Source organism: Battus philenor, unplaced genomic scaffold (genome assembly GCF_028537555.1).
Source record: "Battus philenor isolate CCGP_79_NKW_IND1 unplaced genomic scaffold, ilBatPhil1.0.hap1 SCAF_6, whole genome shotgun sequence".
In the NCBI taxonomy this organism is placed as follows: domain Eukaryota; kingdom Metazoa; phylum Arthropoda; class Insecta; order Lepidoptera; family Papilionidae; genus Battus; species Battus philenor.
The window spans coordinates 13,129,138-13,147,987 of NW_027181726.1; the positions used below are offsets into that span (position 1 = coordinate 13,129,138).

Sequence of the window (18,850 nt, forward strand, 5' to 3'; positions counted from 1 at the left end):
CTGTCGTGCAGCATGTAGTAGCGCGCGGGCGGCAGCGAGGCGACGCTCGCGTACTCCGGGTCGTCGCGACGCGGGGGTGGCGGCGCAAGGGGCGCGAGGGGCGTGGAGGGTGCTGGCAGGGAGCAACGCGCGCGCCTCTGCGGCTCTACCTCTCCTCCCGGTGCCGGCATCTCGGGCCGCTGATTAGTCTCTGGGTTGTAGGCTGCTTCACTGAAATACTGGACAAAAATAACTAATATTTTAATCACTATCATTATTATTTAAACTCAAGCCTGCGGTTTCATCACACTTATCAAGTCTTTTTTTCATCATTATTATCATTAGGTCAGCCGACAGATGTCCAACTCAAGGTCTCCTCAATACCGGTCATGTGCTGCCCGCGTCTAGTCACTTCCAGTGACACTATCTATGTGTGGGCGGCATACGCACGGCGCGTCTACCGGCTCATGGTCACCACTCGAGGACTTTTTGGCCCCAACAACAGTCGGTTACACCAGCAATGAATCTCGTTCAATGGGACTTCAAATTTAATCAGCTCTTCTAACTACTTCGATGACTTTGGTCCTTCTGCGGATCTCCTCATTACTAGTTTGATCAATATTCAATCATATATAGTCAAATATATTTACGTTTTTTTCGTTTACCGTTTTCGTTGTCGTCGTCGCAAGAACCTCGTAAATTAGTTAATTTTTTTGCATGCTTTAGTAAAGTGATAAAAGTAAAAAAGGGGCTCGGTTTGCGGTTTTCCGCTGGGTATAGTAGCAAGTAAAGGTTTTTGCGTACCCGCTGCAGCAGGTCGTGGTCGCGCGGCACGACGGTGAGGCGCAGCGTGTGCGGCTCGCGCTGCGCCAGCTGCACGACGCGCGCGTACGGCGCCCGCGAGCGGCCGCACGCCACGGGCTCGCCGTTGACGGCCAGCACGCGGTCGCCGGCGCGCAGCCCGCCCGCCGCCGCCGGCCCGCCCGGCCGCACCGACCTCACGAAGATCGTGTCCATCGGCGCGCCCACCGCGCCCACCGCCAGGTGCCGCGCATCCTCGTACAGCTCCTGCGCACATTCATAAAATACTTCATTTATTGCCTCGTTACGGAAAACTATATTGTATGAAAAAAAAAATCCGCAATATAATACTAAAGGTTTCTGCGGATTGAAGGTTACTTTGGTGCTGTTTCATCATAATTTTTATGATGCGATTTATGAAACTAGTTTCTTTTATAAGTATATTAAACTCAAATTCTCAGTGATTGCCTAATGTTTGAAACGTTATTTGTATCATTAAATATGTTTGAAATGAAATAGGATATTTAAATCCTATTTGTCATATGATACTTTGCCTGCACGAATCATTCGTCAATAATTGACAAAAAAATTAAACATATGGACAGGTTTGTTTTTAACACTAATTAATGCGAAGGCTATTCTCTCATAACTACTACTGCGTAGCATTTAATATATTAATTTTTATTTATTATAGTTAAATTTTGACTTTAAGAGAAGGATTGAGAGTTAAAAACTTTACTTATGGAATATCCATTCATTGTACCGTGTTGCAATATATGAAATATTAAAAAAAAACTGTAATTACCATTCATCAGTCATATGCTAAGCGCGGTTTAGAAAACTGACAATATTATATCACGATTTATTTATAACTTTATATATATATATATACACACACATATATGTATATATATATATGATTGGTTATAAGTGTAAAAGCTTTTACATCTTTTAGCAGTTACATCTATTACGAATCATTCTGTATAAAGGGATCACTCTGAAACTCTATTGTAATGCGACAAATCAATAATTTTGTGGCAGTACAAAGTCTGCGGGGATAGATAGTACTTAATATCTAACTTTAATATGGAATGCAAATTATAAAAACGATTTTTCTTACGATATTATCATTAAGTTATTTATTTATTCTGAAACTATTAATTGTTGGATAGGGTGCACCATATATTAATTAACAGCAAATGAGCTATAAATTTTCTTTTAAGCTTTTACACATATAAGCAATCAGCCTGTATGAATGACGAGACATCCACAAGCGTTGTACTTAATAAAAATATACAGGAATGTGATTCGTAAGACTGAAGTCTGTTGCAATCTTGCGATTCATCAGTCAAAGATTACAATATAAGTCGTAAATAACGACGGAACTCACAAGAGCGGAGAGTATAATAATGTTTATAGTTGCCAATTTTTACACATATTTGTTTATGCGGCGGATTGAAAAGGAAGTGACGATTGCATGAGTGCCCTCAATAGCGCGCCGGAAATTGGTCGTTAATACCTGTCCGTCCGACGTGTGAAATATGGCGGCTGTGAAGTTTTAGAACGCATCTTACGAGCCTATAAAAACTCCGAAAATAGTAATAAATTTGCAATAAATGTTGCGCTGTTTTTATAATTTTATTTGTAATGAAGAGTGAATGGCGTTAACACAATTTAATTACTGGTTTTACGTAATAATTCCTCAAGTGGTGATTCTATATTTATTTTCTCTGGCTTCTATAATAAATTTGATGACTCTATTCAGAAAGATACACATACAAACAAAAAAATATTCATCAAATCGAATTGCGAGAAATTATTAAATTTTTTCTCTTAGCTTATAATGTTTGGTTAAAAAAGTCGAGAACACATTTTCTCTGCCTGTTGCAAACGGCTACTAAAAAGACTTTAGGTTCAAAGCCGGCAAAGGTCACATCCTTAACGTTACAAAAGCTAACTCGGTTAAGAGACAACTTGAAGTGTTCTCGTGTTACTTGAGCGAGAATGCTGGCTCAGTCTTTTCCAAAATATTGAATAACGAATATTACTAATTAAGGATAAAGAATAAGCGGAAGCTTGGTACCGGTAAACCTTTTTAAGTGTAAATGATTATTAATAAAGTCTGTAAGCTTTTGAGAATTATGAAAAATTAACTAAAAATCTTACAACCAAAACTAATTTTTAGTTACTCTAGAGGCAATTTCTGTCCAGAGTTTATATAAGCACTCTCTAAAAGTCGATAGTGTTTATATTATTACCTGCAGTGATTCGGGTGGGTAGACGACGAGGTGCCGAAGCGTGAAACCGAAGCCGTGCCTGGCGTCGGGGCGCTGAATGACGATGGTGCGCGGCGCGGCGCAGTGCGCTGCGGCGGGCGCGGGCGCGCTGGTCGGCGGCGGTAGCGCCACCGGCACCTGGTTCACCGCTTGAGCCTGCACACAAAAACACACGAACATTTAGTACCCAGTGTTTAATTTAGCACGTCGGAGAAATATTAAACTTTAATGAATAAAATTAAGATCCGTGGACGAACGAAAATAACCGACATAGCCAAGTGGATTGGTAAGTTGATGCGACAGGCCACGTAGTACGCGGAACAGATAGAGCTGAAACGTAAAAGTTATGACGTCCACGAAAAAGGTTGACAGACGATCGCCTTAGAGTACTATGCGATAAAGATGTCGCTCTATAAAACTCAGTCAATCTTTGCTGTATGTCCAACTTTTCTACCCGATGTGCCAAATTAAATGCACCATAACCACTTACAAGCTCAAAAACGAGCTATAGTTCGCATCACTGAAATTTATGTCATATTATGAAATTGAAATATACTGTTCAAAAATAGATAATGAACATCGCAACTACAATTATTGTTTTATCGTTCAGAATAGTTTCTCCATTTCGAGTGTAATACATGCTATACTGTAAGGAAGAGTAATGACTATGACGTTTGTGTATTCATTAAAAGGAGGAACAGAAGTACCCTGTATTACTGATGACAACGGCAAAATCCACAACAATACTTAATACCTCAGCAATACCTATTCGTTTAATTTTTACATTAAGTGAGTTAGCAGCCAAACACTGGTTAGTCGTGATTCAAAAAAAATAATCGAATTCAGCATCCATCGTCCTTGGCATATTGTAAACATGACATTCGTGAAAAGCGAATTAAATATTAAGTGTTTCCGCTTAGATAAAACACGTACAAGCCCGATGGAACATTATTCAAGTTGTCCGGTAATAACCATTAATAAAATAAAGAACAAATTGCCGGCAAAATGGAACCTCCGCATATACACATATTACTCATACGCTGAAATGCGGACGTTATCCGAAGAGGTGAAGTTAATAAATCCACTTGCAGCCCGCACTGAGGCAGCAATCATCGTCCGCGGCCGCGACAAGCGATTTATTTCCCCGTATCGATGGGCACGCCGGGCGGATACATAAGTCTCTTTAGATAATCTTCCGACACGACACCCACAGAAGCAGAAATAATTTGCAGCGCGAAACCAGAATGTGAGCGACGCGACTCTCTTCAACAAACGACGTGTCGGACGCCGAACGTCATAGCTATTCCCCGAACAGGGCTCATAAATTAGCTCAATGTGACAACGAGGGCACACACGAACTGACAGTTTTTCTATAATTATTATTGTAAACGAGCATATCTGACGAGATCTCATGACAGTAACGAATATATCGCGTTGGTTGTGAAGCATCAGTTGAAACAACGAATGTTGTTTACACCTGAAGAAACGAAGATTTAGAAGCGCAAAAGCAAATAGCGTTGACTAGTAAAAGTTCGTAAAATAAAGTACATTTTCTTTTATGAAATAGCACAATGATAAGAAACCAATTAAAGAAGCAAAAATGCGAGAAGGATAGTTAATCAATTCAATTAGCGTAAAATAAATACACAACAGTTAGTTCATCATTTTTACATGATCTTACTAACTGAGACGTTTTTTTAAGACATTAGGTTTTAAGTAACCAACGAAATATTATTCGTTTGTTGATCAGCGTTTCATAAAGGATACTTTTTTAAATAAGAATAAGGAATATAATATACATACTTATAATTGAACAAAACATTCCAAAAACAGAAAAATATAAAAAAATGTTTTCAACAAAACTTGGCATGTGTCAAATCGTACATAATTCCCGGCTGATCATCGAGGAAGCCCCACGGTTACCGAGTGTACAAAAGTATCAAATGACGTGAAATAACCCCTAATCTTATGTCAGGTGTGATTTGAGCTTGTCGTCTTCCGTCCGCTTTCTTCCGTTTTTGTGGGGCTACACCGAAGGGCCTTAAGAAATACACGACATATAAACATTAATGCTGCGTGATGTAAATATACAAAGAATTTAAATAGACCACAGAGATTAGGTGGAGTAAATATAACAGGGAAGAATAAAATAAATGACCAATTAAACTTAGCACCATAACTATTAATAATGCGATTGAAATGTCTTAAGATGGTGTTCTCCCTGCACAGTCACGGCGTTCGCAGGGAACCTCACGAAGACGCTAAATTGGCCATTTATCACGTCGACACGACGAAAGCTGTGAACTGCGCTGTACTCGGGCTGAGTGCTCTTTGCTGTAATTGTGAACATCGAACACGCACTTTCGAGTTTCACTGCTGATTATACTATTCACTCAAGTCAATACCAAGCCGTATATCGTAAGGGCGTATTGTGTTTATTGTACGACGCGCCTGCATTCAGATGTGTAGAAATTAAAACGTAGTATTTAATCATAATCTTCACACTTCGTTTGTCTGACGCACTATTAAGCAGATTATGTAACTCATAGCCAGATTATCTATTACAGCTATTAAGTTTAACACAATTCTGTGTCGATAAAATTATATAATCATTTTATAACAAATTGCACCTAAATATTGTTATGAACATTAAAAGTACGATTACATCATTCAGATCGCTAAATTTATTTGAGGCAATAACAAGCGTTCGGAACCGACACCTACTTTATGTCAAGGAAGGCTATTAGCCTTATTGGACTGTTCTTAATGTATATGGAGCTATAAATAATGCAGACATCTAAAATACTTTGAACAATAATGACAATAAAGTCTAAAATGGCTTGCACGCTAACTCAAACACCATGTAGCTAATGGAGATTTAATAATGCGCTAACAGCTTTATTTCTGTGACTAATAATGTATTATTCTGTCTAATTAAATTAAGTTTATGATCAAGCAATGGGGCCCCTTGCCCCGTCGTGTCTTAACCTTCCACGGCTGTCGGTCGCGGGGTCGTAGGTTGCCACGGGTTACCACGGGTTACGTACAACTTTAGAAGGTGCAAATGAAAGTAGATAGAGCGAAGATGCTGTTAGTATTTATTGTCTGTAATATAAAAATCTGATGCTTAATAAATGTTACCGATTTTTGATCCCACGCATTTTTTTATTATAAAAAAATGTTACCTCTTAATAAACTGCTAGAAATGTTTTAAATGATAGTAAAACCTTGCGTTAGTCACCACTTAATGTAATTGAAGAAAGTAATATATCGCGTAAAAATATTGAAGCGCAAAAAGAATTATTGGAAATAAATAAAGATAAATTGGTTACGGCTAGTAGATCTCCGCTAAAAGTGAAATTGTGACTTAACATCAAGCGTGCTTTATTAAACCGATGTAGTAATGTACTACATCAAAATACTATAAAGATTCAGTAAACAATTAGTTATAAAACAAGTAACACATCTGGTACCCCTCAATACATCAAGATAGCCATCTAAATTACAAATAAAACAGAATAAACATAACGACCAACCATTAACGGAGCGGATCATTGAATGAGAAAGTAACATAGAAATACTTATAATTCTGCTTTTACGATTTGATCGTCCAAGGGCTCCTTTCTACATGAATTTACAATAATTATGTAAAACACGATCCGAGATACAGATACAGGGGCGGCCGAGCGATGCATAATGCAAACAAGCGCTAAGCACTCGCTAACGACGCCGGCTAAACGAAACGGCTTTGATAACCGATATCTCAATAGCAGTCCGCGCCGAATGCGAGCTGCCGGCGGAGCGCGCCGAACGTGCGTACCCGCCGAGCCTCATTTGTTTTAAATCAACCTTGTCTGACACTTTAAAGGCTTATACAGATAATGGAAATCGATAACGTAAAACCGATAATGTATATTCATGAATATTCGCATATTACGTATTTACTAAACTAAAATATTATTGGCCAATAAATATTAATTTACTTTAGGACGGTTGGTAAGATTTCGTTTAAGCAGATGGGCGATAAGTACCGCTATTTGATTTTACGAGGCCTACAGTAAATATCATAATGCACTTCCCTCTGTACGTCTATACACGTATACATGGTTCTCAGATGGCTTATAAACAATATACACTTAAAAATCTTTACTTATAATCATTGCAAGTTTAAAACTTCGTCATGATTTTTATACCCTAAATTTAAATATTCCATACGCAAAAAGAATGGTTAAATTCTATAACAAATATATACGTCTTTAACTCCATAAAAAATCTTTTAATATCTAAGTTTTTTAATAATTATCCTACATAACTAATAAAAAGCAGGAAAATAATACCTTGATGGTCTTTTTTATCAGCATTTTTGCATGCTTTTATTTGTGAAGAACAATTATTAGAATTTAAAGATGAGAAGTCAGATCGTATTCTTGGGACATTTCATAACAACAAAACAATTTCGTAGACAAATTCTGATTTCCGCAAAATCTCGATAATTTTTTTATTTATTATTTTTTTTATTTATATGTGAAATGGTAAATCGTCATAGACATATATTTAGAATTGCAGTCCACAGGTGTTCACAGGTGTTCTTCCATGAGAAACTGTGGGAAAGGATTAAATGTGAAGTAGTTAGTAATTTGACGAGTTTGTAGCTCACAATGAAACATGTAAAAATACTTTTTTCATGTAACAAGAGTCAAGGAAAGTAAAGATTTTCAGTTCACACGGAGGGAACTATTGAAATTGAATACCTTTATTTATGCTAGCCTTAATTGCTATACGATATAAAACACTAGCTACGAAAACGCCTACGTTTTGATTATATCGGCAATAGAATTTTGTGAGATTTATTCTTAGATAGACTATACTTTAACATACTTATTTATATTTAACATACATATTATTATAGACTATACTTTAGCATATATTTATTACACTTCAAAGGGTTGAACGGCTTAGTTAGTTATAAAATGCACGGGTATAACTTTTAACTGAAATGTACGAATTATTTTAATAGCATCGTCGTTGTAGTCGTCGTTACTTGTGGCTTTGTTTATTTAATACATTTTGTACATTATTGTTGAAGCATTGTATGGATTTGATAAACGCTTCTATAATTTTTAATAGTCAGCATTCCCAAAGGTTGACGGATGTAACCCAAACACCGTTTCGTTTTCCGCTTCTTTTTAATAGATTTTTTTTATAAATTTCTGAAAAATTTGTTGATTTCTATTAATTTCAAATATCAATAACATCAAATTAGTTTTGTCGGTAGTACTTTTTTTGCTCTTTCATTCAAATTTCGAGTGTTTCTTTCATATTTTATATAAATATTTATGAGTACTAACACACTGCATTTTATATCGCTCACGTTTGGTCCGGCGTGGGCATTAGTTCGCTCGATCCATTTCCTTTGTAACGTTAGCTTTTTATTCTGCACACGGAAGAGTCGAGTGCACTCGTTCACGTTCCCGTATATACTATATTTCACCGTTTATTTTGATTTCAAACTTAAACTTTAATAAATGAGGTCGAATTTTGTATAACACGATAATATTTAATGGTTCGACGATTATAATATTGGTATTAATTTTTTTTAAAACTTCACTAACAGATATTCACTGAACTGAACTAGTTTAGAGTAAGGCATAGAAATTACTCTAGAAAGAAATATAGATTATGAAATACAAAATTAAAGCGAAATGAAGAATAAACACTGAGTGTAAACGTCGATTTTATTACTTTACATGTCGGAGTTGTTCGTATTTAAATTTAATGGTATAGAAGTAATAACCGTACCACTGTATGGAGATGTTGACAGTAAACAAACTTTTTTTATATAATGATGTGCTTGAAATAATTCAAAGGTCACAGTCAATTGAAAATGTTTGGTAAAAAGTTTAGAAAATTAAAAATAAATGCTGAAGATTCGCTGAATGGGAATAAGGTGCATATGGTCGAGAAATCATTCTATTTTAGATACAGAATGTTCCTCCCGCTACGGACGGAGCGAAGAAAATAAAATTTATAATTAAACCGATCCCATGGCAATAAAATGAGGAAGTTAAAGTGATGTAACGGGTTGCGAGACGCCTTCGGACGTTGCTTGATGTTATGACAGTTATTCGTCGTGTTATAAACGTCTCACTGTACATCGTTTGAATCGGATGATACGTATATATACAGAGTGATTGGTTGCAGTTGTAGAAAGTTAAAAGGAGTGTACAGTTCTTTTGCTGTAAATATATGTATGGCACACCCTATCCAAAAATCAATGGTTTCAGAAATATAAAAAACCGTGACGGCGATATAGTATAAAAAAGCGTTTTTAAAATTCGAATCATAGTAATCAATAATCAATTTTAATATGTAAATATTAAAACTAGTTTGTTTCTATTCGTGCAGACTTTGTACTGACAGAAGTAATTGGCCCAGTCGCATTTCAATAGAAGAACTAAATTAATGTAACAGTGATCACATTATACAGGATGATTGGAAATTGGTGTAAAAGCTTTTAAGGTTTTTGTTGACAAATCAGCTAAACATACATCCCTTTAAATCTCTGATACCTATTACCGATCACCCTGTGCATACTTAAGAGGCAAGTAGTGTAGACATCTGATTAAGAAATAACAATGTGGTTCAGCACAGGTTAGTTTAAATTCTCTGTGTAAACTGGGAATATTTTATGAACAATTGTATAAGGGATAATTGTGTGATCATAAAAAAAACGTTTGATTTTTTGTGGGCTTTAATTGAAGGATTACATTATAAAGGATTCAATTAAACTTTAGTTTCTGCCAAATTGAGGTTTTCTAGCATTTTTCTCGTAACGTACATAGGTGATTACGATAAATGATTATAAATAAATAATTAAATATATAAATGAACTATTTAAAGCAATATAGTTTTACTACCCCTATGCTATTAAATTACAAAAATAAAACTAAAGCCCAACTGATCTAAAAGTATTATGTGTTGTATTGTCTACCTAAACGGACTCTTTATGACTAAGGTTTGGGTATTCTGATGTTACGCAGTAAATCTGCCGTCGCGGAGGCCGTCTCATAATTAAATGGAATATATTACAAGCATTTAGTACCTAGGTGAAAATACAAGAATAAACATATATGACTTTGTATTTTCCACTTATTACATTATTAATTTGATTAGAAAAGCTAAAATCAATATTAGGTTGGTTGGTCGTTTCAGATGACGCTAACTGCGGGACATAAGTCTCCCCAAACATATTACGGCTTTCCATCCTATGAAATTTGTTTGTGAGCAGTGACAATCCTATATCAATAATGCATATGCATTATGTATAAGACTGTATCCCCGGAATCGAACCCACGACCTATGCTCGCAGGTCTAAGTCCCCCAGCGCTGGGTTACCACTCTTATATTTAGATTAGATTGTTAACATTTTCTAAAATCCTCTTTGATTTACACAGGCACAATAATCAATATTCAAATGTTCCATTTCGGACAATTAAAAGTGAGAGATTTACAGCTTTATAAATATTAAAAAGCAATATACACGATACAGATTGCAGACAGCTCGGTAAAATTTCAATACGCCTCGTTTCCCGTACAATGATAAAAATAAAGAAATGATCGAGAATAATTAAAATCATGATATTTTTGTTCAATAGCTGAGTCACCCATTAACCTTGCTCCACCCGAAGCGACTATCTACTTTCTATGGGCGTATTTACGTACGCGGTGACCATGACATTTGGACAAGCGGCAATAAGTAACATGAAACGAATTTGTACAAAAAAAGATGTAGCATTATACGAACATTAACAAGGTAATATATAACACGCATATAGGAGATTTATGTGTAGGGTAACTATAAACGGTTTCTCAACATATTATTTTTATAACTATGAAGGATTTGAATCGTAGCTATTTTTTATAATTTATATCGTCATTATATTATAAAAACACCTAAAACCTATTTTTGACGTACCTGTCATACTAATTAAATAATTCGATTCTTTATCAGTACCTTAAAATCACCGAAAGGAGTATTTTCAGTTCAAATTTGTTATCGCTTTCAGCATTAATAATTGTTATATAGCAGTATACATGTCTTATGCTAATTCGATATATCATAATTCCTTGTCCAGAATTACATTTTCAAGTTTCATTAATGTGACTTTTTTTGTATTAAATTGGATAGTTTAGCATGGTATGTTTAGCAAATGTTTGTATGCAATTTAGTCGGAAAAAATCTATAGTTGAAGCAAAGCTAACAATGCATTAAATGTACAACTTGTGTTAAATGTGTAAGGAAATTTTTAAAAAATTTGCTTACTTTTCACATGAAACAAGGTCATAAACGTCACGTACATAGCGGCAGGTACCAGGAAACGTGATCGTTTAAGCCGAGCCGCTTGTTAAGGAATGCGTTAAAACTTACACGGTCCAGGGTCATTGCTGTCGTGAGCCGAAGAGAGAAGTCACGCTGTCTGCCGCGGCAGCCAGTGGATGAATCACTGCGTACTCTTGTGAAAAACCTGCTTTCCTTGTTCAGAGTGCAGTCAAATAAATCTGCACATTACGTTAACGTACTAACATTGTTGAGTATTTAATTGTCTTACAGAAAAGTTTAGTGAAAAAAAAATGTTATGATGGTACATAATCGACAAGTAAAATAGCAATACACAACAGAATATAAGGTTAAATCTTAAAATAAGTATAAACTTGTTATACCTTTCCCTACACTTTATAATATTAGTAACTGTTTTGTGGGCAACTACGTATGGTATATAATACACACCCATGAAATGTCTCTAAATTTTATTCTTATTAATGTAAGATGTTCGTTAAACAAAAACTTAGTATTTACTTGATGTATTGAGGAACTGGAAAAGTGACCGCATAAAAACCCTCTGTGTTTATCGCGGGTTCCTCTCAGACCAGCTTTAAGATGAAGTATGCTTAATAGCATATAATATAATTATGGGAGATACAATGTGACTGTTGTTTGTATCTAATTGGACCCCTCTCGTAATTTCATGACGTACATACATGATCACTATTAATAATCCTATATGAATAATAATGTGGAAAAAGATAAATTATCTAAATGTCGGTTTATGAATATTTGGTTCATAGAATTGGCAGATACCAAGGATGTTAAATTTATTCACAATTTAGAAGAGACATTCGCGAAGGTGAAAGAAGAACATGCGTCAAGCAACGAGGAAATGAAGTTGAGAACGCCCATCGCTACGCACTTGATGGTATCACATGTCAGGTAGTTTCAGCCGGTTTTTAAATCACCAGAGCTGGCTATCTTATCTACTTCACCGACGTCTTATTACATGTTATGATACACAAGTAGAGTTCGGCATCATAAAAAGGCACACCTTTAATGCAATTTCCTTTTTATATTTAATTAGTTCCGTATATATAAATGTTTATCTCTCGATTTTGTTTTTGAATGAATTTAATAACTCGACGTAAAAATATTAAGGCATAAAAATCGATACAATTACACGCACTAAGCACTTCCCTGCGGCCGACAGCTAGACGTTTAAATAACGCAGGTTTCTCGACACCAACAAAATGTAAATTGCGATCACAATGATTATGATTACACCGCTACTGACTGCAGGGCGCAAGGCAATAATTACGCCGTCTCAGAGTTATCAATGAGCTGAATTACTTTCTTACGTGCATTGGATATATTTATTATCGCTTCCACTCCATTTAAGCATAATAAATTTATTTTAACAAGATCAAGAACTTGTCTGCGTTATTTTTTTTACCGGATTAGTATACTATTGTGTTGGAAGAACAATTCTTCTATACCATCAGTGGAACTTTATAATAAAAATACATTGATAATATTTTGATTTTTTACAGTAAAATCTCATAAATAATTAAACATTAATATATCCCTCATAAAAACTGGTTCAGCAAGACATATGTAGTTAATTTATCAAGTGTGTGCATTTTCTACTACCTAGTTGAAGATACATGTAGTAATTTTAGAAACGAATAAATTATAAACTGCTTTTGCTACTGCTGCTATTAGAAATTGAATTAACAGAGACCTCTAAACAGAGGTCGACGAAACAGTCGTTGACGTACTACGACTAAAATAATGACGACGATAATAAAGTACATTATAGGATATAAGTATACTTTTTAACGTGACTTTATGACAACTTTGCAAACAATTACAACTGACGACTTTTTTATTAATTTAATAAAAAAAACGTTAGTAAAAGAAATAAAAAATGAGCCGTATGGAAAGCAACGTTTAAAGCAAAACGCATCATTACAATGATTACACGATGCGAGTCAAACTCGTCTCGTATTACGTGACAGGACGGCTGCGTTTTTAGTTGCGTGCGCGAATCATCCACAATGCCCGGCCGCTGCAGTTTAGTTCACGAAACAGGCACAGAGCAAGTATTGGTTCTTCGAGAAATGATATGGTTGCATTTAAACCAAATGAGTTTTAGTTTTCCCAGGCCCATGTGCACGCGACTGCTCTCCCCGGGCTATGAAAGTCTAAATACACGTGGAATTTGTACAGCCTCTTAGCCAATCTAAACGCAAGTTCAACGGAGAAAGTTTACAAATTGTGCCAGTGGCGTACCTAGGGGGGGGCTGTGGGTGCGGTCCGCACCGGGCGGCACTTACCTAGGGGCGGCATTTTTTATATTTACTTATAGTTGTAAAAAGCAACTTATTCATTTTATATTTTTTCTTTCTTGAATAATAAATTATTATTATGATTATTAGAAGATGAAAATTGTAAAACGAGATCAGATGCTGGAATATTACTCAATTCTATGTAATCTTTTTCTTTTCTATTTTACCTTCATTTATGGGAACCCGTCCTTTTGGAAATTAAGGACGCTCAAAAATACCTGCAAGTAAAAGGGTTAAATGTCCACCAATGCCATAAAAAACTAAATTCTTTGCAAACACATTTCATGGAACAAAGAGATACGCTAGTACAAAACGCTATTATAGCAGCCAAAATAATTTGTGAAGAGTTAGAGATGTCGACTAAGCGTCGAGTTACAAGGAGAAAAAATATGAGTGGGGAAAATTCGACGTTGGGACGTGGGGCTATCCTGAGAAGAAGAAGTACGAAGAAAAATGTTTTCGTCTATGGACAGAATTATCAAGGAATAAAAGAACGCTTCGGTCAGTTGCATGGCCTTGTAAGAAAATATTCGTGTATAATACCGTGTAACCTACTAAATGAAGAATTTGAATGTCAAATAAATGACTTGATTGACATTGATAAAGAACAGTTCCATATTAAAAGAAAAAGGATCCAGGTTTTTTTGGCTGTACCTACACTAAAAAAAGAGGCAAAACATTAGAAAAACGGGGAGAAGGGCCCTCTTGATCTGCTAAAATTTATTCAGCAGTATAGGTTGGAAAATTCTGTTCCGAACATTGTAATTTTGTTAAGAATTTTTTTACCAATTTTAATCAGTGTCGCTAGTTGCGAAAGAAGCTTCTCAAAATTGAAGTTGATAAAAAATTATCTTTGTTCTACAATTAGTCAATTAAGACTACAAAATCTTGCAATATTGTCAATAGAACAAGAAATTACAAATAATATAAATTTTGAGAGCATTATACACAATTTTTCTAGTATGAAAGCTAGAAGAGTAGATATTATTTAAATATATTTACGAGTGCATACAAATATGTCTAAAAAAATTACTCTGTATATTAATTAATATTGATTAAATAACTTAATAATTTATTTATGTGTAATTAACACAATTTATTTATTTATTAATTTATAAAAACCACAATTTGAATGACTTATAAGAGAAAGGGCGGCAAACTGGAGATCGCCCCGGGCGGCAAACTGGAGATCGCCCCGGGCGGCAAAAGTTCTAGGTACGCCACTGAATTGTGCGTATGCGTTTTAAACATCTAAACAGTAATGGCACTGGTCGATCAGAGAAGTTACAATAGACTGTAGTCATTGCTTTCCAGCTAGTGTGCTCCCACTATTATATTTAAAATTACTTTTAATCCCCACGGAAGCAAGCGTACTACGGTACTTGTCAACAGACGTCGAAAGAAAATCGTAATTTTGTAGCGAGAGAGAGTACTTCCTTTATGAACAAAAAATAAAGGCGGCGAGGGAATTACGTATAGTTCAATCACGTGTAGTTTAGACTGATCTAATTGCCAAAGTGAGTATATAAACTCAAAGGTAATTAAACTGAGGGAGAACTCCAACACGAGCGGAAAATTACACAAATGTACGTTAGAAACGTGAGACGTGACCTGACGGATGGCACTGTGTATTATTGACAAAAAAAATTTTAAGAACACGTAACTATTTTAATTTAAAAAAAAATATCTCATTTAGGCTTTAAATTACTGTTACTAAAAATATATATTATTTTAAGTGAAATAAAGGACGTATTAGGATATTGGTACGGAGAAAGCATACATAAGTTCCGTATCAAAAATTAGTAAAATGATTTAGTTAACATAATGTATAATCATATTTTTAATTGTCGAAATTTAAAGTGGGAACAAGCGAGTAGTTTGGGACTTTTTACGCATACGTATAGTACGAGGAGTATATTTTTAATAGTGTAACTGGACCGCCGTGTATATTTAAAACAAATCGTTTGAAACTAACGAGCTTAAAAAAAACGATCAACTACACGAGAACAATGACATTCCAGTGATTTAAAAGAGTCCAGACAGATTCCTAAACGGCGTCCTGTGCACCTTCGTTAAAATGATAAACCGGTCCGGTACATGCAAAAATGCCTCCCGCCGCAACCAAATCCTGGATCAATATAAAAATGCAGCGAGCTGTATGCATCCCGAGTTCCATTTTAAAATTTTAAAAAGTTAAATTTAATAAAAGAGCAAATCGATTGTAGGCACATCTTTTTCTATTTATATTTTTAATTGCTATTTACAAAATACAAATTAACAAAGTAAAAAAAAAAAATAGTTTATAAATACTACAGAGATATAAACAATTTTTTTTCTGTGTACTACAATGGTCAAAGATTATTCATTTTGGTCATAAAACAAGGTTATTAAATGACACCATTTTTATTTACAGGTCGGATACGGTCCAGACTTTAGGCTAGACGATGCGACAATCGTTCATATCTGCTCAGCATGACAACTGTATGCTGAAGCTAGAAGATTAGATGAAGTTCTTGATCAACATTGGATTGGATACTGAAGATGATGAAAGTACTCGTATTACCGACGCACCATTTTCAGCTTCGATTTAGAAATTTAAATTTAGTAGTCAAGAAAGACTTACGATGACAGAAAGACAGGGGTAACTAAGGTAAGAATAGAAGAAAAAGTACCAAGATAACAGTTACAAAGACGCGTTGATATTAATACGACGAAGTTATGCAGATTGCGGCGTAACGCGCGGTTGGTGTGACCGAGTCTCGTTAGCGCCCCGGTGCTGATTGACTAATGGAATATCTACAGAATCGCTCATTAGAGTTGTTCAATGACAAAATAATGCGCGTTTTCACTTTGGCGCGTGTAATTGGACGCAGCTCTCCTCCGCACAATGATATTATCTCGTCGCGCATTGTCCACACGAGTGATCGATGGTGGACGTGTCGATGTCTCGGTAACAATGTATTGATAGTCATATTTATTATCTGGTTGATTGCTGAAAGTTTTATGTTCAATAACTGAAACAAAGCTTTTTGAGAACAAAGTAAATTCTTACTAGTTTTTGCTACCGAAAATTGTAATAAGTGTAATCATGGACATGCTGGAAGATAAACACATATCTGCGATGTTTCAAAAATTGAATGCATTAAATAATTACATTGTTCAATATGATTTCTAAAATTCCTTAAACTTTTTTTAAACGTTTTGTAGCGTACTACCGCCATTAAACGTGCTTATAGCAGCAGTTTTTTTATATTTATATTGGATTATTGCATGTGATATATATATGATCTATTGTAATTGTTTATTAATAATATAAACACAAAATAAGTAATAGCTCTACCTTTATTTACAAATAATTACAGCTGTTACTTCACACACATGTTAAGAAATGTTGACACATAACCAATGTTGAAAAACATTCTTTCTGATACGAACCGACATGTCGACACGAAGTGACAAATATCTGAACACTTTAAAAGAAAATAAAAACAAAATGTCATGTACGGACGTCAATTACGATAATGGGGCCGGCTTGAAATCACTGCGGACAGGGCTAGTTAGGTTTCGTCAATGTCTATCTCAGTGATTTATGAGAGCTGCGGACACTTTCTAAAGTGCGGGGCTCCGCCAACCGGTCGAAGGACGAAACGTACGTAAGCCGTGCGTGTGTCAAAGTCGCCGCTTAGAGCTGCCGCCCTTTCTTACGTAAACCGTGATTCACTTCGATCACTACGTCTTCCTAAATCACGAATTACCCAACGCGGAGTGAAATATATTGTTGCGACATTGAAAGCTGTATAAATTGTTCTTTAAGCGATTCATTAAATGAAAAATAGTTTTGATAATAAATCGTAATTATAAATTACACGCTGATTTCAGGTAACATCCTTTCAGTCCTGTTAGAAATATATGAATGTCCAGAATGGATAAAATAATAATGATGATGAAATTAAATAAATATCTCGTTACAATGTTTCTTTTAGTCTAGTTTACCTATTCTTTTATACATAATAAAACAAAAATTTAAATTTTATTCGATAATATGTCACCGGACATAACATTTAAAAATACCATCAGCAATCATTTTAGTTAACCGACCGTAATTTTATGCCATTACAATTATGCTTAATAAATAGCTATGAGTCACTACTTGTCGCTGGTACGAAAATAAGATAAATTACAAGTTATTTATCAGTCTGAGAAACGAGCAGTCGCCCTTCGATACACAGCGCCGAGTACTTGTGAAGATGTGCTGCACCTCACTCTGTTGGTCTTCATCGCGGTAAATACTAGACCGTATACCATCTGTATATATCTAAGTAAGTTACTACAAAATAATGGTTAGATTAAACCTATTTATTCAACTATATTAAAAGATTTAGAATGAGGGTTTGCATATGTCATCCTGTCTAACCTACCTACTGCATAACATAAACGGAATATATTAAACATTAAACAATATCTATTTGCACAAGTAACTTATACAAAATTCAGGAAATATGTACCGTGCCAGTGGAACATTTTTCACGTTAATTACTGACAAGGTCTACCAACGCCAAGCCCAAAGGAAATCATGGATTCGCGAATATCACGAAGCACCTGTGAAATACGTTTCGCAATGTCTCATTGTGGCTCGTTAAGGGCTCCTGAACACGGAAGAATAATGTGGGCATCTAGTTAGTATGTGAAAACGCTGGATTTTAGATTAAACAGCAATACTTTAAGAGCCGTCAATCAACGAATGAGATCAACGTCGCATCGGTTTCGTATTTTGATTTACAATAAAAGAAGTCATATTAGAAACGCGTTTTAATAATTGATAATTAAAATTTTTTTACAAAAATTATTCTTGAATCTAAAAATATTATATATTCGAAATCAAACGAATATCAATAATAACAATTTTACTACCAAACGCCGATATAAATATTTATCCCCGCTGTAGTACATAAACATTTGTTTTATTTTAATGAGATATATTCGCATTAATCCAACCATTCACTACAATACTACTTATTTGCACTTTTTGATTCATTATCATCATTTCAGGTGGACATAGACTTTAACCTGTGTTGTCCAACAGGAATAAATCACATTTTATGTATTTTATACTTAGT

General features: G+C 35.1%; 1 protein-coding gene across 4 annotated transcripts in view; it reads right to left on the minus strand.

Moving 5' to 3' along the window:
* Nucleotides 1-18,850, minus strand: part of LOC137930661 (rho GTPase-activating protein 23-like) — a 399,966-nt gene that overhangs the window by 93,911 nt on the left and 287,205 nt on the right. For all 4 annotated transcript variants that reach the window (XM_068773995.1, XM_068773994.1, XM_068773993.1 and 1 more), the window contains 3 exons: nt 3,039-3,212; nt 784-1,047; nt 1-218 (listed from right to left, as the gene is read on the minus strand). In XM_068773995.1, coding sequence (XP_068630096.1) covers nt 1-218; nt 784-1,047; nt 3,039-3,212 — 656 coding nt within the window. The remainder of the gene's footprint in view (nt 219-783; nt 1,048-3,038; nt 3,213-18,850) is intronic.